Below are 24,186 nucleotides of genomic sequence, written 5' to 3'. Positions count from 1 at the left end.
CAGTCAAATACACAAAGATTACCCCTTCGATTTGACACTAATCTCTCAAATAGTTTTAGATAATCTATAATTGAAAACATGATATACTCATGACGCACAAGTAGTCATCTCTTACGTCGTCTTTCTTTTCTTTTTTTCCTTTCTTTTTTCTCTAGTAGAAATTAACAATTAACACTACGAAATCAATTCTTGAATAACTCATATGATATGATAGTTGGTATGTTATTTAACAGTTAGTCATCTTAATTGACGTAACAAATAACTAATTAGTTTTTGGTATGGTGATATTTGTCTTCACTTTATTAGAGGAGGTCTCGTATTTCATTCATATAAATGATGATGATGATAATTTTCTATTGTGACGGTGTAGCTTTGTTGTGAGTATATTAGCTGTTTGTAATAAGTCACTAAAAAAATGAGACTTCTCTAGCATTTTTCCTTTCCCTTTTGATAAAAATAATGTTTTTACTTAATTATTATAACTTCGTCTTAGTTCAAGAAAGACAGTGTTCAGTATACAAATACCCTAATTTGTTTTCTTTACCAACTAACATCTTGGGAAGGTAGGTAGATGTCATATAGATCATATTCATATTTCTATTCTCTGTTTTTTTTTTTTTTTGGTTGTTGTTGTTTGTATTTTCCTGCAAACGGTTTTTAGCTCAAATTAAGGGCGCCAGATTAACATATTTCATTTTTCTCTGTTAAAATTAAATTTTTTTTTAAAAAAAAAAACCAAACTCAATTATTTAGTTGCGTGCACATTATACATAAAATGTGTATTGTTCATGTGGACAACACATCTAATAACAAAAAACAAAAGGCTTAGTTACTATTTTACCACTTGGAACGAACACCCGGTCTCACTTTACCTCATGAAATTGAAATTTTCTCATTTAACGCCCTTTAAATTTCTAAAAATTGTTGAAATTTTCTAACTTTACCATTTCCTTTCATTTCTATCCACAAAACTATTAAATGTGTTGACGTGGCATGGGCATTTAGTAATTTTAACTATTAACAAACTTTAAAATCCAAATTGAACAGAAATTGAAGGAAAAAAAAAGAGTGCTGCTAAACGAACCCTAAAATTAACTGAGTACACCCTATAATCTAAGTACACCCTAATATTTAAATCAAAATATAAAATTAACCAAGCACACCCTATTTAATCACCAAAAATACCCCTATACACTCTATCACACAACACCAAACCTAATGCCTCCTCTGCAGCTGGAGATGATTTTATTGAAGATATTACAACCATTGTAAGTTGTTTTGGATTTGTTTTCCGATCTCTAGTTATTACTGGATGAATTTAAAATTAACCTACTACCCTTTGAAATTTCTATATAGCCATTCAATGCTCATACTGGTCGTCTAAAGAACCTGTCGGAGTTTGAAGGGCTCAACTTTCATCCAATAAATTATTTATTTATTTTTCCTCCTCGTATGAATCATCCACAACCCCTTAAAGAACCTGTCGGAGTGGACTCCATGGAGCATGTATCCGCTAGAGTGTTATCTACCACCAATGACCAAGATCTGTATCAAACAAACAACTTCATAGCATTTGCTTGCGTTTGATTAGGGTTGAATATAGTGCGTAGGGAGTACTTATTAAAATAATTTGTTTCATAATTCAATATATCCATTTTGGTCATTTTATATTAGGATAAATTAGTAATTCAATAAATAGTTTGATAGTAGGGTGTACTCAGTTAATTTTAGGGTTCATTTAGCAGCACTAAAAAAAAATCAAGTCTTTGTGCGAACCTATTCTCCCCACCCCTCGTAACAAACTCCTCCTACTCCTTCAAAGAACTTTGAAGACAACCATCCTCCTTTTTATCTGTTTTGTTTCTCATGAGGAAAAACTCAAATCTTTCCATCCTCTTGGTTGTGATTAACAGACCAATAACAAGAGGAAAGGGGAAATAAAAAGGAAAAGGAAAATGGGGTGAAACCCCATCGCTGCCTTTCGTTGTCCGCCAAATATCACGAGTCTGAGAACTGCATTAAATACACCATTTGAAACCACAGATCTGATGTTGTCGGCGTTCATTGACATCAACAACTAGTGATCCCGTCGATGCTAGAGAGAGAGAGAGAGAGAGAGGGGAAGAAAGATAGGAAGACAGAGATAGGGAAAGAGTAAGTCAGGGAGGGGGGTTGAGGGGTCTGCTGTGTGCTTTGGGGATCATGGTGATGGGAAAGGGAAGAGGGGGAAGATCGAGGTGAGGGCTGGTGTGGGGTGACTCGGAGGGGAAGAAGGATTCTTTTAAAATTATTTTTGTATTGTAAAATATATCAACTTTGTTTTTATATTTAGTTTGGATTTTAAAGTTTGTTAATAGTTAAAACTACTAAAATGCTCATGTCACATTAGCAAACTTGACAATTTTGTGGACAGAATGGACGAAAGTGATAAAGTGAGAAAATTTTAGCAATTTTTAGAGTTTTAGGGGGTTAAGTGAGAAAATTTCAATTTCAGGGGGTAAAATGAGATCAAGTGAGAAAATTTTAGCAATTTTTAGAGATGCAAGGGGTTAAGTGAGAAAATTTCAATTTCAAGAGGTAAAGTAAGACCGAGCGGGAGTAAAACAGTAAATAAGCCAAAACAAAATGCTAATTAATATATATATATATATATATATATATATATATATATATATATATATAGAATAATAATGTCACAGTCACGCAAAGTAACTTTTTTGCCCTTGAATTTTCCAAGTTTGACTAAGCTAAATCTATCTCAGAAATGAGTTGAATTGGTCCCTCCCAAAATTTCAATTGGTTTATGATGTTTGCTAGCAACAAAGTTTGATTTTGTTGACTATACAAAAGTTAATATGTGTACAGTGTATGCATATGTTTCCTCATAGAAAGTAGTAGGCAGATGAGAAGTTTTGCTAGCTAGGAACACGGTGAGCCTGTCTAGAATCCCTACCCCCACACCACGTCGATTAGAAATGTAAATTGTCTTTTGTTTTTGTTGTGGTATATAAAAATACAGTCCCGATCTCTTGGACTACAGGGGTCCAAGAGATTTGTGGTCACTCACCATTGGATATAAATTCAACGGTTTATTCAATCTTGCACTCTTTTTAAGAAACTTTTTTGAACCATTGGATTAATATCCAACGGTAGGTGACCACAATTTCTTGGACTCCTGTGATCCAAGAGATCATGACTGTATAAAAATAAAATATGTATTTAGCATGCACATTTGTTGTTCAAGTTTGAAAAGAGTAGTCTATTCTGTCTATCGTGGTGGGTGTTTCTGGGCCTATCAATGGGGCAGCTACCAACTCACCATTAATGCATGGATGGCAACCAATACACGTTCATATCCCCCCCCAACCCAATTACACATCAACTAAAGTTGGTAACCACGTATTAACCCACGTATTAATCTGAATTAGATTTGATATACCATGCTTGACAACATGGTTTAATTTCGAAACACGTTATATATTTCATACGTTCTCGTTCATTCTGAATGCTATTTTTTTTCCCCTTTGGGTAGACAGATCTACCTGGTGTGCGTTATAATTTGTCTAGAAAGAAAAGAAAGTACCGACTTTTTTCAAAAGTTCAAAAACACAAAAAGGAGAGCCAAAAAACATACGACATAAAAATTTCCAAAATGAAAGCATATAATTGAGGAGGACGACAAGACAGGAGTCGCAGAAACGCAGAGAGAGAGAGGAGGAGGCTGGGTGACGTGGGTTTGCCATCAGCAGGACAAACAAGCACATGTTTGTAAAAGACACAAGGATGTGGAGAAGATGAAGATGAAGAAGGAACCCTCCGATCCGAGTGGTACCACGTGCCCCCTCTGAATCGACTAGACTACGGTCAAATACCGGTGCCACTACTGCCACGTGCACGCCTAATATTCCAAACACTCTCTTCTTCCTTCCTTCGTTACAAACTTTCAACAATTGACCGCACATGGAAATTATACAAAACTCTACTTTTTGATGTTTGATATTTGTTTTTCTTGCAAGATCATTTCCTACTGAGAGAGAGGGGTGATAATGTTCTCATCTCATATTTATATGTTAAGTAAATGCTTATATTGTTAGTTTATAAATCTGAATTACATATTCAAGTGAGGATGAAGTTAATGAATTAATCGAGCCGGGGGGTTACCATAGTGGTTGTGGCCCTTCCCCTTTCTCCCTTGCTTGGCACCAAATCTCAGGGTTTCTTCAGTTACAATGTAAAAAAAAAAACAAAAAAAAGTTAATTAATTATCCAAATTTACATTACATTAATTTGACAATATATGAGTATATTAATGTCACAAATTAATAATGTTGGTCCATTAATGAGTCAAGTAATACGATGCCTAGAATATTATTACTTTATTCGTGTAAAAAGTGGGAGTTGCAAAGGACTAGAGATGTTTCCATTTGAGGAGGCACTTTTTGGGTCCTCTCTCAATTTGAAGGTGTTTTGTCAACCTCCCTTCATAAAGTGATAGTAGCCAAGTCCATTCAAACTTAAAGGCTCACTCTCTTCTCTTTCTCTCTCCAATATTATTTATATATATAAAATGCTCAAATCATAATCTATACTCCAAACCAAAACCATATTTAGAGGGACAAATTTCCAAGTCTTGAAGCAAAGAGTAGTCCTCCCCATCTCCATAATTTAATTCTTTGTCAAACCCTTCTTTCTTCTTCTTCCTCTTGTTCTTGTTCTTGTTCTACTTCCATGTCTGATCATGAACATAAAGACCTTTACTACCATGACCTATTTCAGTATGAAGATCATGAACACCTCAATGGTGGGATGATAAGCATCAATCACAACCAAAACTTGCAAGGGATTGAAGTTCCTTCATACATGAACAACACCAGCTTCGCAGAGTGTTTGAAAGGACCTATGGATTACAATACGCTCGCAACTGCTTTTGGCCTGGCTTCTTCAACGTCTGATGAAGTTATATTTTCCTCCGCTAATGAAGGAGATCAAAAGCCTGCTGAGCATATTGGATATTCAGGTGGTGGTGGCGGTGGAGAAACTCCTTTGACACCAAACTCTTCGGTGTCGTCTTCTTCAGCTGAGGCCGGTGCCGAAGAGGACTCTGGTAAGAGTAAGAAAGACAGGCAGCCAAAAGGGTCATCAGAAGATGGAGGAGATAGCTCTAAGAAAGTGTAAGTTTGAATTGAATACTTTCATAGTGTATTCATATATATATATATATATGCTTGATCTAAATGGTGATGAATCTGATGAACATGTTTGATGTTGTATAATTAATCAAATCAACAGGATGAGCAAAGCAAAGAAGAAAGGAGAGAAAAAGCAAAGAGAGCCACGATTTGCCTTCATGACCAAGAGTGAGGTTGATCATCTAGAAGATGGATACAGATGGAGAAAATATGGCCAGAAGGCTGTGAAAAATAGTCCATATCCAAGGTACTATTAACTCATTGATTTGGATTGATATACAAAATGGGTTCATTTCTGTGTTTCCACTAATAATAACCCACCAAGAAATAGTCCCTCAAACCGGAAACTAAATGTGAACAAGGTTTAAAAACTTGATTTGTTTTCACTAATATTTTTCTTTATCCTCACCAAATTTTGTGCAAAAAGTCCTGCAAAAAGACATACGAACGGATTTCTAAAACCAAAAGGCTTGACTTTGGCATAAGATCTTCTATATATTATGTTCATGGTTGGCCAATTGTGAGTTTTAGGAGCTTAGCCCCGTTTGATTCATACCCAGAGAAAAAAGAAAAATTACGAAGTTTGATTTGGTCACGACTCTCTTTATAATTGTTGTTGTTGTTGTTGGGCATTGCAGAAGCTACTATCGATGTACGACACAAAAATGCGGGGTCAAGAAACGTGTAGAGAGGTCGTTCGAGGACCCATCCACAGTGATTACGACGTATGAAGGCCAACACAACCACCCACTCCCTGCAACCCTCAGAGGAAATGCTGCTGCTTCTTCTGCATTCTTCCCACATCCTACTGCTGCCTTCAACTATGCACCCATCACAGGATCTGCAGGTCCAAGCTCCAACTTTCCTCAAGAACTCTTGTTTCAAATGCCCCACCACTACATGATCCATAATAACAATCAAGGGTCATCAAGAAGTGTTGTTGTTAACCCTCATCATCCTCATCATCCGCAGCAGCATCAACTACCTCGTGCTGATCAGTATGGACTTTTGCAGGACTTGTTTCCCTCCATGTTCCTCAAACAAGAGCCATGATTTGATTTCTCTCTCCTTATTTTGTAGATATAATTAATTATATACTATAGTCTCCTCTCATCACGATCATCTTGATCATCCTTGACTTGTTAGCTAGGTTGAAGATGCACTCTTCACTTTTCTAATCATTTTAATTTCATTTGGATTTGTGAGGCGACCGCTCATAGTTTTAGCAATAGAGCACTTATCTTACATACTTATTGTGTGAGAGAGAGAGAGAGAGAGAGAGTTCGACTCTTTTTTTTATCTCTCCGTGTAAGGTCTGGACATTTCTTTGGTAAAAAAAAGTCCATTGAAGATGCTCTATCTAGAGTGGGATTTTTTGTTTTTTGGGGGATGATTTGAATGTAATTTGCTAGCTCTCGAACTGCTACTAGCTATAGGGAAAAGTTAGTGGGTTTCGTAAGATGAGTTTAATATTAATGGTGGTTCGAGATATCAACTAGTGCATGCTGCATGCAAAGAGGGATTTGCCTGCTTAATTCCTTGTATTACTACAAGAGCAATGGCGCAACTGGTTTTTCTTATCTTCGGATATTAATGTAATGAAAGATCCTTGCATGCATGCAGCAGCCTGGGATTTTCGATGAGTTCAATATACATCTACTATATAGTAGTTCTCTTTTCTTGATTGGTTTTTTATTGTCATTTTATTTTTAAAATGTGCTTCTGATACCAAATTAAAGGCTTTCTAGCCCTTAGCCGATGGTCATAGTGCTCCAAAAAAATAAAAAATAAAAAAAGAAGAAGAAAGATTTGTTCATGTGACGAGGAAATGGGCCTTGAGGCCCAAATCAATGGCCAGATTCTTATTTTGTTTTTGTTTTTGCGCTCAAAACCCAATTCTACAAAGTTGATTCACTTGGGTTGGCTTTCGCCGGTGCAGCCTATCTAAATCTAATGGGAGTGGGATGCCATGATTTCATGATTGTAATAAATGTACCTTCATCATACATGTTGATGCCTAAAAATGAACGAGCATTTTTGAGCCCAATTTAGTGATGTTGTGTCATCTTTGGCCATGTGTTCTTTACTCAATCGGATTAAGCATGCACCTTCTTTAGTCAAATCGGTATGTTGGGTTGCCGAAGGCTCACCCACCATGCCGATGATTTGTACAAAGATAGGGCTGTCGAAGACTTGCCCTACCGAAGAACATTTTATGGTCTCAGTGCTTTGATTGGACTTTGTGGGTTCCTTTGTAGGTCTCATGTTCCATGTGTCACAATATAATTCACCGATCAAATATGGTATAAACAATACATACTCGTATCAATATAATACATGCACACAAAATTAAATTAGTGTCTAAAATATTTGGTTTAATAAACAAAATAAAACTTAATCTAACATATAGCTTTTTAAAATAGTTTCATATCATCTTGGATCCCAAGTGTACAGTTTACGTTTTGAAATGTTTCCTTAGATCTACATGCATAATGCATTGCCAGTCTAACAGGTTAAAAAATGTTGGTATTGAAAGGTGAGCCTAGAGAGATCTCTGCCGGGAGCTAGCATCGCCAAGTAACTAAACAGATCAATATACCTTTAAAAATTAATGTTTAATCAGCACTAAACATTTAAAGTAGTTTTCTTCAACGTCAGTGCTCAAGCGCTACCAACTGAGTAAAACCTAGTGAAAAAGGGTTTTAATTTACAGACTAGTGATTTCAAGTTCGAATCTTCACGACACCTTAGTAGTGTATGTGTAAAAAACTTCCCCCTCATCGTCGTTTAGACTATCGAGTGTATATATATTACTTTTTTTTTTATTCTCAGAATGCCAAAGTATGTCTTTATGTCAGATTGTCAAGGTATGATTTACCAGAAACTGTCCAAGCATAAAGTTTGATTAGCATCAGGAAGCTAAGCTTAGTAGAGCCAAAAAATGGTTAAAGAAAAATGATTAGGTGGGTTTCTTAATATGCACATAATTATACCCAAAGTTTAAGCTGGTAATACAACCCACACCACCATTTTAATGTAAGAGATGAGAGAGAATTGGCTCTGCTTTGTTCTCACTCCAAACTCAGGTCATAATCTCAAGGGTCCATTGGTTCTTCAATTAATTAATTAATTAATTAAGGTTAATTAATCAATAATATTTCTGGTATAGTCGTGCCATACACTCCTTTCCAATCCCAATTATTAGTGCTTAATTACAAATGTTAATTATAACCACCATGTTCTTTCAAAAAAAAAACTTATAACCACCATGTTAGCATTTTTCAATTTTCCATTCGAAACCCGTTGGAAGCACTTTGCAGTCAGGGACAAGCCGAATTCCGAGCGGGATTAATCCCACATTTCGAGTGTGGGGACACCTCGTGGTATTTACCGAAGAAAAAAAACCAAATTCCTTTTAAAAGGAGACATTTTAATGACAACTTTTGACTACATTTCTATTTCTTTGGGTTCCATTTCTGTTAAGAAATATAGTCAACGATATGGTCAACATGACTAATTACTGGATTAAGAATTTGTTAAATTAGTCCTTAACAGTAAACAAACAAATCCCTCCACCTGAAAATTAATTACCAAACTTTAATATGTTTTTAAAATTTTGTTAATTTTGTTTAAGTCATTCTCTCTCTCTCTCTCTCTCTCTATCTCTCATGCTGTAAAGAAAAAGAAAACAAAAGGGCAACCACAATCAAACCACAACCACCACCATCAACAACCGCTGAGGAAAAACAAACTTAACTGAGAGGGACGTACCTTCCGACATTTTCCCTATTCTTCAAGCAACAGCCTGAAACGACCACGTTTTCTTCTTCTTCATCTTCGATCTTCAGCTAGGGTTTCGTATTTATCCCCAATGTTCGATAGAGTACTCACTCTCTGAACTCTTCAACTAGGTACTTTTTCTCTGCATCGATCTACATTTCGTATTTCCCAATTCTACTACTTTTTGTTCATTTTCTTCTGGGTGTTGTAGTTTGGGGCCGATTTGATGGATCGGGAAATGGTGGACGCTGGCCCAGTTACGCCTGGACAGGTAGTTTAATTTGAATGAATGCCAAGGCTATTCATTTTTTTTCGTAATTTGCTCTTCTGCTAATTTCGATTGAATGCTAAGACTGTTTCATTTGCTTAGTTAGTTGTGTAATTTTGATAAAGATCTGTGAGTGTCCATGAACTACTGGTTTCTAATTTTTGTTAAACAATAAGAAATTTCGTTGGTATTTAAGTTCTTGATCTAAAGAAGATTGCTTTATTTTGTATTGCCATTGCCTTTTGTTGTGGTTAGTGGGATTATTGCATTTAGGTATCTAGCGGATCATTTTAAGTTAGCTCTGTTTATGAATTCATCCTGATGTGCCTCATTTTAGTATCAATTGGGTACTACTAATGTTTAAATTAATGAGTTTTTGCTGCCGAGAAGTCTCACCGAAGATGTTTAAAGCACCAATGTTTAAAGCACCAAAGATGTGGATTTTCTTTATGTTGAGCTCCAAAATTTGAGACCTGTTAATGTTTCTTGAGAAGAAATGCTTTTGAAGTTAATTTTCCCAATTTAAGAGCTAATTACATTTGGTTAATTTATTGTTTCCCACATTTTATCTTCAAATCATATCCCCTGTGCTAATTGAAGCACACCAATGTAGTTCAGTGCTGCATCCCCTCCCTCCTTTTTTAAGTTCCTTTTCTATTTGCTCATTCATTCAATTTTTTTTTTTCATGAATCGTCCTAACAAATTTACTGAAGCTTTCCATATCATGCTTCAGGTGTCTTTTTTGCTTGGAATCATCCCAGTATTTGTCACATGGATATATTCAGAGTACTTAGAATATAAAAAATCTTCATCTCATCCTAAAGTGTAAGTTCGTTCACTGCAAACTGGAGATATGAATTTGTTTTAGTTTAATTATGTTGGCATCAACTTGGATGTTTCCACTTATCTTCTATGGAAATATAAAAGATGGAGAAAAGCATCTCAATTTGTATTCACTTCTCTTATCTGATGCATGAATGTGGGCTTCCCTAGTTCACAATGGTATAGTTTGACTTTGAGGTAAGTGTGACATAGAGTGCTTATGTCTTTTACCTCCTCAGTTTTCAATCACAAGTAGCCCACTCATGCCCTATGTAGAGTTTTTGTGGCCGGATATTACGGTACTTTTTGAACTAATTCTAGTACAGATATGTCAGATGAGTAGTAATAGTACTTTAGACTTGTGTTTGATTAGAAATGAGATACAAGGATTTTCAAAGATATGATATTTCCGGTCAATATTCTTTGATTCTGAACAATTAAGTTCATTTTTTGTTTTTTCAATTGTAGTCATTCAGATACTAATCTGGTTGAGTTGGGGGAGGAGACAATCAAGGAAGATGATCGGGCTGTTTTGCTGGAAGGAGGCCTTCCGAGATCAGCATCTACAAAGTTTAATAGTTCATCCATTAAAATAAACTTAATTAGGTTACTACCCATAATATACAGTATCTTCATTGAATTTTCATATTGATTACTATTAAAGGTCTTTCTCACGTTCCACTTCTCATGAATTTCTAGGTTTCTGACTATGGATGACTCTTTTTTACTTGAAAACAGAGCAACTCTTAGAGTGATGTAAGTAATTAGTACGCAACGTATCTTCTCAGGACCAAATTTCTTATTGTACAATTATATAATACTTGACATCAAATATAGGTCTGAGCTTGGGGCAATTCTGTTCTATTTCTACATATGTGACCGCACAAATATACTGGGAGCTTCTACAAAGGTACATTTGTTCTGCTTCCCTAATGTATTCTTACCTCTAGTTGCTTTGATTGAAATTAGAACAGAAATACTATTCCCATGATACTAAGTGTGTATGATCCCATAGAAGGTCTAATCTATTATTGTCCTTTTCTGCCTTAAGTGCCTTATTTCATTCACCTACACATCTTGCTCATCATTTCATGTCCTGGTACAATAAGATACTATCTTTAATATTGCTTCTATGTTTCTAAAGGAATTATTCAATTGAGTGAATCTTTATTGAGGAAAAATGTTAAGGATGGCAGTGTTACTATTGACACGTGTTTGATAAACACAATTTTTTTTTAATTGACGTCACCACATGCTGCTAAGGACAATAAGCTGGTTTTACTATTGTAAACATTGATTACTTTTGTCGTTATTTTTTGAACAGAGTTACAATCGGGATCTGTTCCTCTTTCTGTACCTTCTCCTCATCATAGTTTCAGCAATGACATCTTTGAAGAAACATACTGACAGATCAGCATTCTCTGGAAAATCTATACTTTACCTGAATCGGCATCAGACGGAGGAATGGAAAGGGTGGATGCAGGCAAGTACTCCTTTCCAAGTTCATAACTTGTAGGGAACATATATTTAGTTTGGGAATACTTTTTCTCTCTTTTTTCTTTAGGAGGGGAATTTTGAACTTGTGCTCACGGTGAACTGCCACTGTTATTTTCTTTCTACTCTTGGAGTGTGTATTGTGACACCATCCATGCTCACCTTGCTGGAAGAAGCATATGTCATCCTTTGATTTTTTTTTGTTTTTGGTTGTTAAATTTGGATGGTGTGAAGCTATAGATTTGATTGGATTCATTTAGAGTTAATCAGATCTCTGTTGGGAAAAACCTACATCAGTACACTTTAGTTTTCATTTCCAGTTGAACATCAGAATTTATTATGTATAGAGCTCAGTTCTCTTACTACATTGTTTGTAACAAGTAACTTATTTATGTACTATTAGTATAATTCATTTCTTTTGCTTCTTGGCAGGTCCTATTTCTAATGTACCATTACTTTGCCGCAAGTGAGATTTACAATGCAATACGTGTCTTTATTGCCGCATATGTTTGGATGACTGGATTTGGAAACTTTTCCTACTACTACATTAGAAAAGATTTTAGCCTCGCCCGCTTTGCTCAGGTAAAATGCAGTTTCTGGGCAGTATAATCTCACAAGTTTCTTTGGGGAGTATTAAGCCAATGATCTAAAATGCTTGTACTCTTTCTTGTACAATGCAGATGATGTGGCGGCTAAATTTTTTTGTGGCGTTTTGCTGTATTGTTCTTAACAACGACTATATGTTGTATTACATCTGTCCAATGCACACTCTGTACACTCTTATGGTGTATGGAGCCCTTGGCATCTTTAGCAAGTACAATGAGATCAGATCAGTGATGGCTGTAAAGATTCTAGGATGCTTCCTTGCGGTTATCTTGATTTGGGAAATACCTGGAGTTTTTGAAATATTCTTTCGTCCATTATCCTTCTTATTGGGTGAGTAACCCATTCAGCTTTCCGGTTTTGATTTATTATGTTTTTTACTGTTGTAAATTCAAACCAAAAGAAAAGAAAAAAAAAACTGTGGGAAAATTCAGGAACCTAGTTCATAATTCAGCCTTTCAGCATGGCTCTTCTTCTTACTCTAGGCAGACTTGTTAGAAATTTGATTACACTCATCCTAGAGTCTTTATTTTATGCTATTCTTGGTAGGCTCATAGTTGGACCTTTGACAAATACTTTCGGGTTAAGGGCTTAGGGTTTTAGCCGAACAAAAAAGTTACAATAGGTCTCAAGTTGATTTTAGATTCTTTATAAAGAAGAAGAAAAAAAGGTTGATATGGGATTCTTGAATTCTTTTATGCGGATGAATATCTACTGGTTCCCACATGACTTAAAACTTATTGTCTTTGTTTTGTATTTTTCTGTCGTGTAGGGTATACTGATCCTGCAAAACCAGATCTCCCTCGTCTGCATGAATGGCATTTTAGATCTGGACTTGATCGCTACATATGGATTATTGGAATGATATATGCCTATTATCATCCTAATGTAATCTCCTGAATATTTAGGTATCTGGTTGCTTTTGCTTTCTTGCTACTCCAACTACTGAAATTTTAAACCTAATATCTATTAGGTGGAGAAATGGATGGATAAATTGGAGGAATCTGAAACCAAAAGGAGAGTCTCAATTAAAGCAGGAATATTTTCCAGTTCTGTGTTTGTAAGTTTCATGCTTTGTCTGGTAATTGTTATCTGCGTATAACTAATGGCTAATGTTTTAATCTTGTAATGTGATCTCATGCTCATTATTTCTTTTAGGTTGGTTATCTGTGGTATGAATATATTTACAAGCTGGACAAGGTTTCATACAACAAGTTGCATCCCTACACATCATGGATTCCAATAACGTGCGTGTTTTAAGACTTTTGTTTCTTTTTCAAATGAAAGGGAATGTTTTGTTGGGAGTTTTATCAGATGAAATTCAATATTTGGTGAACTATATTTTTCAGTTCATTTTAGTGACTTACTTTCACCTCTGCTTATTGATTTCAGTGTTTATATATGTCTGCGGAACTTTACTCAGCAGTTGCGGGGTGTCTCTTTGACTCTCTTTGCGTACGTATTCTTATCTGAAAACTGTAATGAGTCAAAAACTGTAGTCCCCTTTGCAGGGTTAATAATTGTTCAGTCCTAATTTTTTGCTTTTCATGTCTATGAAAGTTTTATTGATCATTTTGTGTGTACAATTTCACTTTGTATTGCTAGGTGGCTTGGCAAGATTACTTTGGAAACCTATATTTCACAGTTCCACATCTGGCTGAGGTATGTGACACTTTACCCTTTTCTTTTCCTTATTATTCTTTAACTATGAGTCTATGACCACTAAGTCATACATTTTATAACCAGTGTATTAGTGTTTACAATTGCCTGTCAGTTCTGCTACTATTTACAAATTTTTCTTTTTTCATATGAAAATACATGAAAAAAATTCCTATATTCATGTACAGATCAAACACACCTAATGGACAGCCTAAGTGGCTTCTCTCTCTCATTCCAGAATATCCCTTGCTCAACTTCATGCTGACAACTGCCATCTATGTTTTGGTAAGAGAATTTTTATGCGACCCTTAAAAAGTTTGCAAGCCAACAATGCTTACAAATTCTCACCTTTGCCTGCTGTTCTGTTGTTTCTGTAGGTATCTCATCGGCTTTTCGAGTTAACTAATACGCTTAAGACAGTGTTTGTACCCACAAAAGACAACCAAAGGCTGCTTTATAATTTTCTTGCAGGGGTGGCCATTTTTACTTGTTTGTATTTCATCTCATTCATTCTTGTTCAGATACCTCATTGACCAGTAAGAACCCTTCTGCTATATGCTGCCTACTCTTTCCTTGTTGTTTCTTAGATGCTGTGCAGAGATTTTGTGATTTAGCTTTATCAAGAAGTTTCAAAACTTGTCGGAGTCTTCATAGTTGCGTATATTAATGGGTTTTTACTGTGACAGGCTTAACGAAGAAGACCCAAAAGAGGGTTATACAGATGTTTCCTGTTGAATGTGCAAATATAGAAAGAATTTAATAAGGGAGTTGGAAGATGTTGGTTGCAAATATAGCCTGTAAAGCTTGCGGTTCCAACAGTTTTTCGAGGAGAAAGGCACTGTCCATTGCTGTGTGAAAGCTTGAACATGGATGTTAGGTTTGCCTTTGGAAAGTTTGGCAGGCGGTGGCAGGAAGCAGGAAGCAATAGAGAAAGGAATTCTTTTGAAATATATATGATTGCCATGTATCTTCTTTTTCCTTTCCCACAGTTTTGTTAAATCATTGAAGAAAAAATGTAGATTCCTGTGACATAGATTTGTTGTTTGTTATAAATCAAGTTCAATAGTCATGAGCAATGTGATCTTCTGTTATGTTTATTGTTAAAATGTTTCACACAAAAAATGTGCATTGAATTGGAAAGAAATAGTTGAGTTAAACGTACAGGTATCTTTTTGCCATATTTTCAGTTAGGTATTTCACACTTTCCACGAGCCCCCATATGAGCATCCAAATATAAAATGTGATTAGTTAGAACAAACCTAATGATGTTACATCAATTCAAAACAGATGAATTTAGAGAAATTATACATCCATTTCTATTACAATATAGATATTTCTAAAATTCCCATCATAATTTCAACAAATCTAGGATAAGGGTGGCAAGGGCATGATCATAAGTTGTCAATGGCAAGATTGGTTGTTTATGCATCGAAATTGGGAAGCCAATATGAATAGTTGATAGTTACAATTTCTTTTTTGGGCACCAAAAAATTGTCATATAAATTTGACAACTTGCATTGTTGAGAAGTAGAGTAAAACAAGAATGATAAAAGAGCTAGGCCAATTGTAATTGTCAATTGGAAAAACCCATGTATCTACTCTACTCCAAGGTTTCATTGCATTGCTTGCTTGTCTTACTTGTTTCTTCAATCCCGTGCTAAATGTGACACACACCACACTCCACATTTCCATGCCCAAGTTTACATGTGAATTAAAATAAGGCCCCCCCCCCTCTCTCTCTCTCTCTCTCTCTCTCTCTCTCTCTCTCTCCACCATTTGGTCAGTTTCTTCACCTCTGACATGGGAGAAGCTCAAGAACTGCAACTCAACATCATAGGTATGTCCCTTACTCATTTACTTACTACCTCTTTTTATTGATTTGTTTTTAAGTGCAGTGAGTCTATTTCAATGTGATCTTATCAGAGTAATAGCAACTGATATGCATAAGTCAATCCAATTATCGAGTAGTAGATCATTCCTAGGAATGAAAATTTGATTAGGAAAAGAGTTGGCTAGAACAAGAATCCCAAGTAAGTTTATCAATGAATTCAATGTAGTTTTGGCTCTTCTTCTTTTAATGAATAACTTAATCAAGTAATGGCAAGCATTACTTACAAGCAATGTAAAGACATAAGGGGACATGACAGAGTTTTATGTGCAAACATAATTTCTCTCTGGGTTTTGCTGCAGATCAGATAGCTGATAATGCATTGCAACACAAAAGTTACAAACAATTCAAAGCAGCACACTACTAACTTCCAATATTGATCCTTGCATATCTGTTCACTTTTATCAGTCCTGGATTCACATGAAGCAAATCACCAAGGGTGCACAGATGTTCCTGAACAACCAATGCTTCCCCGGTGTAGAAATTTGAACTGGTGGGTTAGAATTGCCATTTATATGCTGTTCGTCATTGCCGGCCAGTCAGCTGCTACACTTCTAGGAAGATTATACTATAACAAAGGTGGCAAAAGCAAATGGCTGGGAACACTTGTACAACTTGCTGGCTTCCCCATCCTCCTTCCCTACTATTGCATCCCAGCAAGCAGAAGAATCCCGACCACAAACATCACTACTAATAATATCCCATTGAAATCACCCTCTACCTTAATCCTTGCATCAATTTATGTCTCTCTTGGCCTTTTGGTAGCATTAGGCTGCTTCTTGTACTCTGTTGGCCTATCTCTCCTTCCTGTATCTACTTATTCTCTTATTTGTGCATCTCAACTAGCCTTCAATGCAATTTTCTCCTTCTTCCTCAACTCACAAAAGTTCACTCCCTACATTGTCAATTCTCTAGTTCTCCTCACCATCTCCTCCACCCTCCTTGTGTTCCAAGGCGGCGACTCTGCAGACGATCCAACTGGAGGCTCGAAAACAAAGTATGTGATCGGGTTTCTATGCACGGTTGGGGCATCAGCTGGATATGGATTAGTGCTTTCTCTAACACAGCTTGTCTTCAGAAAAGTTATAAGAAAGGAGACATCTGCAGTGATCTTGGATATGATAGTGTATCAATCTCTAGTTGCAACCAGTGCTGTCTTGGTGGGACTTTTCGCCAGTGGAGAGTGGAGGGGTTTAAGGAAAGAGATGGAGGGGTTTGAATTAGGGAAGGTATCTTATGTCATGAACTTGACATGGTCAGCTATAATATGGCAGCTCTACGCTATTGGTGCAGTAGGGTTGATTTTTGAGGCCTCTTCTCTCTTCTCCAATGCCATAAGTGTTGTGGGTTTGCCTGTTGTTCCAGTTCTAGCTGTGATCTTCTTCCATGACAAAATGGATGGGATTAAGGCAATGGCCATGATTTTGGGCATTTGGGGCTTCATTTCATATGTTTATCAGCACTACCTTGATGACCGCAAGTCCAAGACAGAGAGCAACAATGCCACTGGTGAAGTTTCTAAAGCTTTCCCACTGGAGAACATCAACGGTTAGATAGACAGGCTTGTGTATGTCAAGTATAACATTCAAGAATCCAAGACCTAAAGAAAACAAATTTCAAAAGCTAAACAGATGCCCAACTATAGCATTAGACATGTGATTTATGTGGCATTTTTATACGTGTCATCCTTGTGCAGGGAACATGCTAATCTTCTCAATATCGTTCCAATTTTATCGGATATCCCTGAAGGGACAAGGATTGTTATAGTAATTTAAATTAAACTCAATGCATATAATACATCATGGAACATGATTGATGCGTAGAACAATCTACACAATTATGCATAATTTTAACAGTTTGATTGGGATAGTAACTTTTGGATAGGAACATGATTAATTAACTTTACTAGTACCAGGGACAGGCCAAATTTACAGAGCTTGACATTTTGACAGCTTTCAAAAAGGAGAAAAATGTACTTCAACCTCAGCACTACCTTATCAACACTGAAACTATAGATTGTAATGAAGATGATGATGGGCCATGCAGAGTTGGCCTCTGCTGTGCCAGGTATATAAATGTGTTGATAAACAAACAACTCGTGGGGCCCAGAAAATGAGGCGTGGGTGGCCATCTTCTTCTTCATTGATCTCTAAGTCGTCAGCCGCCTGAAGAGGTCGATTTGTATATCAAACAAAGAGAAGTGATCAAAATTTAGCCTGTCTTATTCATGATGTGATATTATTGTTGCAACTTGCAGTTTTTGAAGAACACAATATATAAAGCAAGCAATAATAGAACGGCAAGAGGCAAAGTCCTATTAGAACTTTGAATTGGAAATATCCATGTATCTATCTATATCTACTGTAAAATTGCATGCATGTCTTTATTTGTTTCTACAATCCCATGCTGGTTGGTTGACACCAGTCCACATGTTACATGTAGATTAATCCAATAATATTTTCATGTGAATTGAAGCAAGACCTCTCTCTCTCTCTCTCTCTCTCTCTTGATTTTTTGACATGGGAGAAGCACAAGAACTGCAGCTCAGCATCATGGGTATGTCAAATTCATTTACTCACAGGCTTTGGTCAATATTTTTTTTTAGTGCAGTAAGTTTACTTCTATGTGATCTTATCAGAGAATAGCAAGTTAGCACCTGATATATGCTTAAGTCAATCTACTTGTTGATGCTCAGAAGTGAATTCTGTTCTTGTGAGTTATGAGTCATAAAAATTACAAGAGGGGGTTGGAGGGAGAATTCTGAAAAATCCCAACTTTTAATTTATTATCATAATCATAGTATAGCAAGTGAGAGAAACTTTGTGACTGAATTTGATGTTAAAAAACATCTAAAACTCTCTGGGCACTGCAACACTGAAGTTACAAATAAAGCACCACTTCAGTAAAATGACTCAATTCAAAGATTAACTCATAAGTTCCTTATAACATCTGTTCTTATAGCTCAGGAAGCAAATGAAGCAAGCTCACCAGGGCATACAAATGTTCCCGACCGGTCACTGCTTCCTCAGCGCAGAAGTTTCAACTGGTGGCTTAGAGTGGCCATTTATGCATTCCTTGTCATCGCTGGCCAGTCAGTTGCAACACTCTTGGGAAGATTGTACTTCGACAAAGGCGGCAACAGCAAATGGCTGGCAACAGTGGTAGCCCTTTGTGGCTTTCCTGTCCTGCTTCCCTACTATTGCATCCCAGCAGCAAGCAGAAATCCAATCACAAAAAATAGTACTGTCCAATTCAAACCACAGTCCACCTTAATCCTTGCATCAGTATATGGCTCTATTGGCCTCTTATTAGCACTGGACTGCTACTTGTATTCTGTAGGCCTAGCTTACCTTCCTGTGTCTACTTATTCCCTCATTTGTGCATCCCAATTGACCTTCAATGCACTTTTCTCCTTCCTCCTCAACTCACAAAAGTTCACTCCCTACATTGTCAATTCTCTAGTTCTCCTCACCATCTCCGCCACCCTCCTCGTGTTTCAAGGCGACTCTGCGGATGACCCTAGCGGAGGATCGAAAACAAAGTATACGATCGGGTTCATATGCACCGTTGGGGCATCAGCCGGATATGGATTGGTGCTTTCCCTAACACAACTTGCCTTCAAAAGGGTTATAAGAAAGGAGACATTTAGAGTGGTCATGGATATGATAGTGTATCAATCTCTAGTTGCAACCTGTGTCATCTTGGTCGGGCTTTTCGCTAGCGGAGAGTGGAAGGGTTTGAAGAAAGAGATGGGGATGTACAAACTAGGGACGGTATCCTATGTTATGAATTTGGTATGGACAGCTATAACATGGCAGCTTTTTAATATTGGCGCAATAGGCTTGATTTTGGAGGCCTCTTCCCTCTTCTCCAATGCCATAAGTGCTATGGGTTTGCCTGTTGTTCCAGTTCTAGCTGTGATTTTCTTCCACGACAAAATGGATGGAATTAAGGCAGTGGCCATGGTTTTGGCCATTTGGGGCTTTATTTCTTATGCTTATCAGCACTACCTTGATGATCGTAAGTCCAAGAATGAGAGCAAAAATGTCAATGGTGAAGTTTCTAGAGCTTCATCACTGGAAAAAATTAATGGTTGAATAGATTGGCTTCTGTATATCATCAATCTTAAGTCTAGTTTTATGCAAAAGAAGAATTACAAGCTTTCCCCTTAGTTAACTACAGGTCGTTCTTAATTATATGTTGACTGGCTTGTGACATATAGATGCCCTTATTCTGATTAAAGAAAACATCATTTTCTAATTGAATGTTCTTTCCAAGTGCCTGAAACATGTTTTAAATCGTACCAGTCTGGCCATATAAAGAATAATGATTATGATGCAGCCCATATGCTTTCCCAAATATGTTGAAAATGGTGCAGTAACGTGTTAATTGTGGACCAAGGCCTCAAATCACTGAAACTGGACACCTATCACCTGCAAAACTTGCAGGCCATTCATATTGCATAAGAGCTCTTCTTCTTCTTCTTCTTCTCTCTCTCTCTCTCTCTCTCTCTCTCTCTCTCTCTGCTGTATAACTTTTAAGATTCTTCACCTCTGAAATGGGAAAGGCTCAAGATCTGCAACCCCACAACACAGGTAAGCCAGATTTCTATTTGCACAAAGATTTTCTGATTTGTTTGTTGCTTCTCTAAATAAATTCGGGAAAGCATTTTCATGGATTTTTTTCCTTTTAATTTATGAACTCAATAAGACTATAGAATTGTACTCTTCTTACTGTATGTTTGAGTGAATGTAATAGAAACCTGTAGGCAGCCCATTACATTGAAAATAAATGAAGAAAAAACACTCTACAGATTTTATTTCATCTGCTATTAAAGGAAATGGTGAATTTATTGATGAACTAACTCATAGATGAAGCTGCCCCCATCGTAATTCAAATATATGTTTCATAACAGTTAAAGGAGGTGAAGAAGTTAATACACTTGAGTCTGAGAAAATCACCCACCAAGCAACAATATCTCAGCTCAAAGATTTTACATGGTGGGTTCGTATGGCCATCTATACACTCTTTGTCCTCTCTGGCCAATCAGCAGCTATACTCTTGGGACGACTGTACTATAACAAAGGTGGAAAAAACTTATGGATGGCAACCCTGGTGCAATTCATAGGGTTCCCAATCCTAATCCCTTACCACTGCATCTTATCATCCAAAAAGATTGCCCTCAACCGCAATGTGAACCAGCTGGATGTCTCGGCACTTGCATTCATGTATCTTTCTTTTGGAGTGTTACTAGCAGCAGACAGCTTTCTGTATTCTATAGGTCTATTGTACCTTCCAGTTTCTACCTTTTCGCTGATTTGTGCATCCCAGTTGGCCTTCAATGCTTTCTTCTCCTTCTGCCTTAATGCACAGAAGTTCACCCCTTGTATAGTCAACTCTTTAGTCATTCTCACCATCTCCTCCACCTTGCTTGTGTTTCACCCCAGCTCGGTAAACCTCACTGGAATCTCCAAAGAGAAGTATACAGTCGGAGTCATTTGCACGGTTGGTGCATCTGCTGGGTACGGTTTGATGTTTTCCCTCACACAGTTCTCCTTCGAAAAGGTTCTAAAATCACAAACATTTGTAACTGTCTTAGAAATGATAATCTATGAGTCGCTCGTAGCAACCTGTGCTACCCTAGTGGGACTTTTCATCAGTGAAGAATGGCAGGGTTTAAAGAGAGAGATGGAGGAGTTTGAGCTGGGGAGGTCATCCTATTTGCTGACTTTGATTTGTACAGCAATGGCATGGCAAACTTTCAACATTGGGGCAATAGGACTGATTTTTGAGGTGTCTTCCTTATTCTCCAATGTTATAAGTGCTTCTGGCTTGCCCTTTGTTCCAGTTCTAGCTGTAATCTTCTTCAAGGAAAATATGGACGGAATAAAGGTGATTGCCACGGTATTGGCCCTCTGGGGCTTCGCTTCATATCTCTATCAGCACTATCTCGATGATTTAGAGTCCAAGGCTGAAACTAAACATGTAAAAGAAATTTCAATGATTCCTTTACTGAAAGAGGACAACTTTTGAGTGATTAGTAAGACGGACAACTGAAGATCCATTAACAAAGGAGAGAAACATATTATGAGCACAAACACTGCCGATTCTTCTAATCCCTTATATTTATTACAAGATGGCAACATTTCACTTAGACCTTTTTATTGCATCATCAATCTGTATAAGTTCTAGCCATCTTCTTTCCCTGCGAGGCTGTGAAGTAATCCGAACTTGTGTTCATCAACTTCAAGGAATTATTTAAGATTGACTACAGTTGCAGTTTTTCTTTTGTCCTACAGTAGTTACCCTGCTTTTTTCTTTCATACTTAAATGTCAGAGAACTAAATCAGATGTAATTAATCCAAGGCTTTTGTTACAATTATATCAATCCAAATGTGCAAACTTGGCCAAAACTGAGTGATTACTACTCTGTTCTTTTTCCCCTGCTAAGCCCCACATGCTAGATTTTCACATTAGAACTATGGCTTCAGTATGTTAGTACAGCATAAAAGGTCAACATTTTAAAAGATTACCAGTGCCAAATACTATGGAAGTGTTAACCCAAAAGGAGAAAGACCACAGAACCTAAAAGGTAAAGACGTAATGCCTAGCTTTAACAAATGACAATGCCATCACAGTTAAAGTATTCTTCTTAATATGAAAGTTGAAGCTAGTTGTGCATAAGTTTTGATCTCTGACATTCCCCAAAAAGTATTCATATAGATTAAGCAATGAACTTTACATCAGTTGAATAGTCCCGAATTGTTTGATCCAATCCTCATTGGTGGGATCAGAGCACACTTTTCCTCACTCAAGAAGTATAACATGTTGGCAACTATAGGTGCAAGAACAAAAATAAAGTGTAGAACTTGAAACTTGAGAAATGCACATTACATTGCAAAAACTTAGAGGTTAACTGTTAAAGTGAGAGTACCCATGCCAGGAGCAGAACTGAACCAACTACATGAGGCAACCGACATAGTGAGCTCGAGGATACTTCCTCTGTAGCTGGGGCCATTGCACAAAGAACTGATCCGCAATGTGTAACTTGTAAAGCAGCAAGCCACTTAAGGAGAGCCTTTGCACTCTTGCTATGCTCTCAACATAAAACACAGATGACCATCTAATCCCCACAATCTGCATTATTTCAATATCACCTCATGAATCAAAAAGTTTCCAAATTTATCACATCACAGTATTAAAAGGGCAATCAATCACCCAAGAAAGAAAAGAGAAAAAAAAATACACAAAAGGGTCTAAAAGAATTGCATCCAGACCTTAAACAAGAACGCAATTACACAAAGTGGAACACAAGTCCCAGGCCCGTTGCATAGAATCTGCAATTAAAAAATTGTTGATCATGAATGATTTGATTTCAAAATTTCCAAAGTCACATATCAATAGAAATGAATAGGAAAAAGGAAGAAAACACCAAAATTACCACTTGGGGTCTGATTCTGAGCATAAGCCAAAACCCATGAGCCAAAGCAATCAAAGTAGTCCAAACAGAGGTGATATAAGACTGACCCACTTCCCTACTTCGGTAGATCTGCATGAACTGTGAGCTTGAAGTCTCTTCGAGCAGGCGAGCTTTCTGGAGGCTCATGTTGTCAGTGGCAGCAGCAATGTAGAACCTGGGGGCAAATCTGTCCTTTTGCAGCACGGACAAGAGGTTGATCATCTCTGCAGTGTGGCCCCCTGAGCCTAAAACGATGAGGGTGGTGAGGGGTTGCTGTGGAGCCGAGCCTTTCGAACTTCTGGGTTTGAGGGGTTTGCCGGTTCGGTGCAAAACGTAGAGCAGACGGGTCACGATCAACGTTGTGGTAACGATTATCAGAGCAATTGCGACGGTGCAGGCCATAATTGGGAAATCGAAAAGCCTTTTGCTTCCGTCAAAGGTGAGGACTTCGGGGAAAAATGGAAGCGACTGAAAAGAACTGATGAAGGAACAAAAACGAATTTTCGGTTTATTCCCGGGGAAAGTAGAAAGTACAACTTTTGTTGGCGTCTATTAGGCCTCATCATTTGGCCCGCGGGCTCATGGGCTTACGGGGGCCCGCCCGGCCCATCGACAAATATAAATAGAGAATTATGAAAAAAAGAGGAAATATAAAAACACATCAAAATAGGCCTCATATTTATGAAAAAAAAGACAAATATCTTTACATAATAATTAATACACAAACACCTAATCCCACCTCCTTTGACAATAATGACACTTGAAACTAACATTTCCTCCAGTTTGATTGAGCATTAGAGCACTCTGGAATTTCATTAATGTGAGCATTGGCTCTCATTAATGTGAGGCTTGTGACAAGGTCCTCGTAGTTAGAGCACTTTGGAATTTCATTAATCAGGTCACATTCCTCCATATAGGCCTGTAAGTCGTGTGCACTCTGATCATTAGGGTTTGCTACAGCATATGCTTGATCCTTGAGGAAAGCTAACTGTGCTTGTAAGTTGACCACTTGAAAAGTTCAAA

The 24,186-nt window shown here is 37.1% G+C and overlaps 6 protein-coding genes and 1 non-coding gene across 10 annotated transcripts; 5 read left to right on the top strand and 2 right to left on the bottom strand.

Moving 5' to 3' along the window:
- The first annotated feature begins 4,573 nt into the window (after positions 1-4,573).
- LOC110766559 (uncharacterized) lies at positions 4,574-6,868 on the top strand. Its single transcript, XM_021969900.2, has 3 exons — positions 4,574-5,171; positions 5,290-5,436; positions 5,828-6,868. Exons 1-3 carry the CDS (start codon positions 4,729-4,731, stop codon positions 6,240-6,242), a joined length of 1,005 nt encoding a protein of 334 aa, XP_021825592.1. The 5' UTR covers positions 4,574-4,728; the 3' UTR covers positions 6,243-6,868.
- A 1,974-nt stretch (positions 6,869-8,842) lies between these two features.
- LOC110766620 (protein REDUCED WALL ACETYLATION 1-like) lies at positions 8,843-14,907 on the top strand. 2 transcript variants are annotated; one of them, XM_021969983.2, is made up of 17 exons: positions 8,843-9,100; positions 9,181-9,240; positions 9,972-10,063; positions 10,529-10,666; positions 10,760-10,816; positions 10,898-10,970; positions 11,385-11,543; positions 11,987-12,136; positions 12,235-12,490; positions 12,930-13,045; positions 13,131-13,217; positions 13,316-13,404; positions 13,550-13,612; positions 13,763-13,819; positions 14,005-14,101; positions 14,194-14,352; positions 14,503-14,907. In XM_021969983.2, exons 2-16 carry the CDS (start codon positions 9,196-9,198, stop codon positions 14,347-14,349), a joined length of 1,635 nt encoding a protein of 544 aa, XP_021825675.1. In that variant the 5' UTR covers positions 8,843-9,100; positions 9,181-9,195; the 3' UTR covers positions 14,350-14,352; positions 14,503-14,907. The 2 variants fall into 2 exon arrangements, with proteins under 2 accessions (XP_021825675.1, XP_021825676.1); XM_021969984.2 differs by lacking the exon at positions 9,972-10,063 and having other exon boundaries at positions 8,844-9,100.
- A 203-nt stretch (positions 14,908-15,110) lies between these two features.
- On the top strand, positions 15,111-17,332 carry LOC110766616 (purine permease 21-like). Of its 2 annotated transcripts, none has more exons than XM_021969978.2 (2): positions 15,111-15,653; positions 16,113-17,332. In XM_021969978.2, exons 1-2 carry the CDS (start codon positions 15,617-15,619, stop codon positions 17,255-17,257), a joined length of 1,182 nt encoding a protein of 393 aa, XP_021825670.1. In that variant the 5' UTR covers positions 15,111-15,616; the 3' UTR covers positions 17,258-17,332. The 2 variants fall into 2 exon arrangements, with proteins under 2 accessions (XP_021825670.1, XP_088108932.1); XM_088252806.1 differs by having other exon boundaries at positions 15,112-15,653; positions 16,007-17,332.
- Positions 17,333-17,355: 23 nt separating this feature from the next.
- LOC148295271 (U6 spliceosomal RNA) lies at positions 17,356-17,457 on the bottom strand. The gene has a single exon (XR_015835627.1). It is a non-coding gene; the product is annotated as a U6 spliceosomal RNA (small nuclear RNA).
- A 312-nt stretch (positions 17,458-17,769) lies between these two features.
- LOC110766602 (purine permease 21-like) lies at positions 17,770-19,897 on the top strand. The gene is made up of 2 exons (XM_021969962.2): positions 17,770-18,260; positions 18,666-19,897. Exons 1-2 carry the CDS (start codon positions 18,224-18,226, stop codon positions 19,799-19,801), a joined length of 1,173 nt encoding a protein of 390 aa, XP_021825654.1. The 5' UTR covers positions 17,770-18,223; the 3' UTR covers positions 19,802-19,897.
- Positions 19,898-20,032: 135 nt separating this feature from the next.
- On the top strand, positions 20,033-21,737 carry LOC110766603 (purine permease 21-like). The gene is made up of 2 exons (XM_021969963.2): positions 20,033-20,299; positions 20,620-21,737. The coding sequence occupies exons 1-2, from the start codon at positions 20,263-20,265 to the stop codon at positions 21,735-21,737; spliced, it is 1,155 nt and encodes a 384-aa protein (XP_021825655.1). The 5' UTR covers positions 20,033-20,262.
- LOC110766604 (UDP-N-acetylglucosamine transferase subunit ALG14-like protein) lies at positions 21,503-23,674 on the bottom strand. 2 transcript variants are annotated; one of them, XM_021969965.2, is made up of 4 exons: positions 23,146-23,674; positions 22,982-23,041; positions 22,639-22,841; positions 21,503-21,681 (listed from the first exon to the last, which is right to left on the bottom strand). In XM_021969965.2, exons 1-3 carry the CDS (start codon positions 23,563-23,565, stop codon positions 22,665-22,667), a joined length of 657 nt encoding a protein of 218 aa, XP_021825657.1. In that variant the 5' UTR covers positions 23,566-23,674; the 3' UTR covers positions 21,503-21,681; positions 22,639-22,664. The 2 variants fall into 2 exon arrangements, with proteins under 2 accessions (XP_021825657.1, XP_021825656.1); XM_021969964.2 differs by having other exon boundaries at positions 21,503-22,841.
- Positions 23,675-24,186: the final 512 nt, after the last annotated feature.

Source organism: Prunus avium, chromosome 4 (assembly GCF_965620075.1).
Source record: "Prunus avium chromosome 4, drPruAviu1.hap1.1, whole genome shotgun sequence".
Classification (NCBI taxonomy): Eukaryota; Viridiplantae; Streptophyta; class Magnoliopsida; order Rosales; family Rosaceae; genus Prunus; species Prunus avium.
Note: the sequence above shows the minus strand (reverse complement) of the source record. Positions and strands in the feature narration are given on the sequence as shown.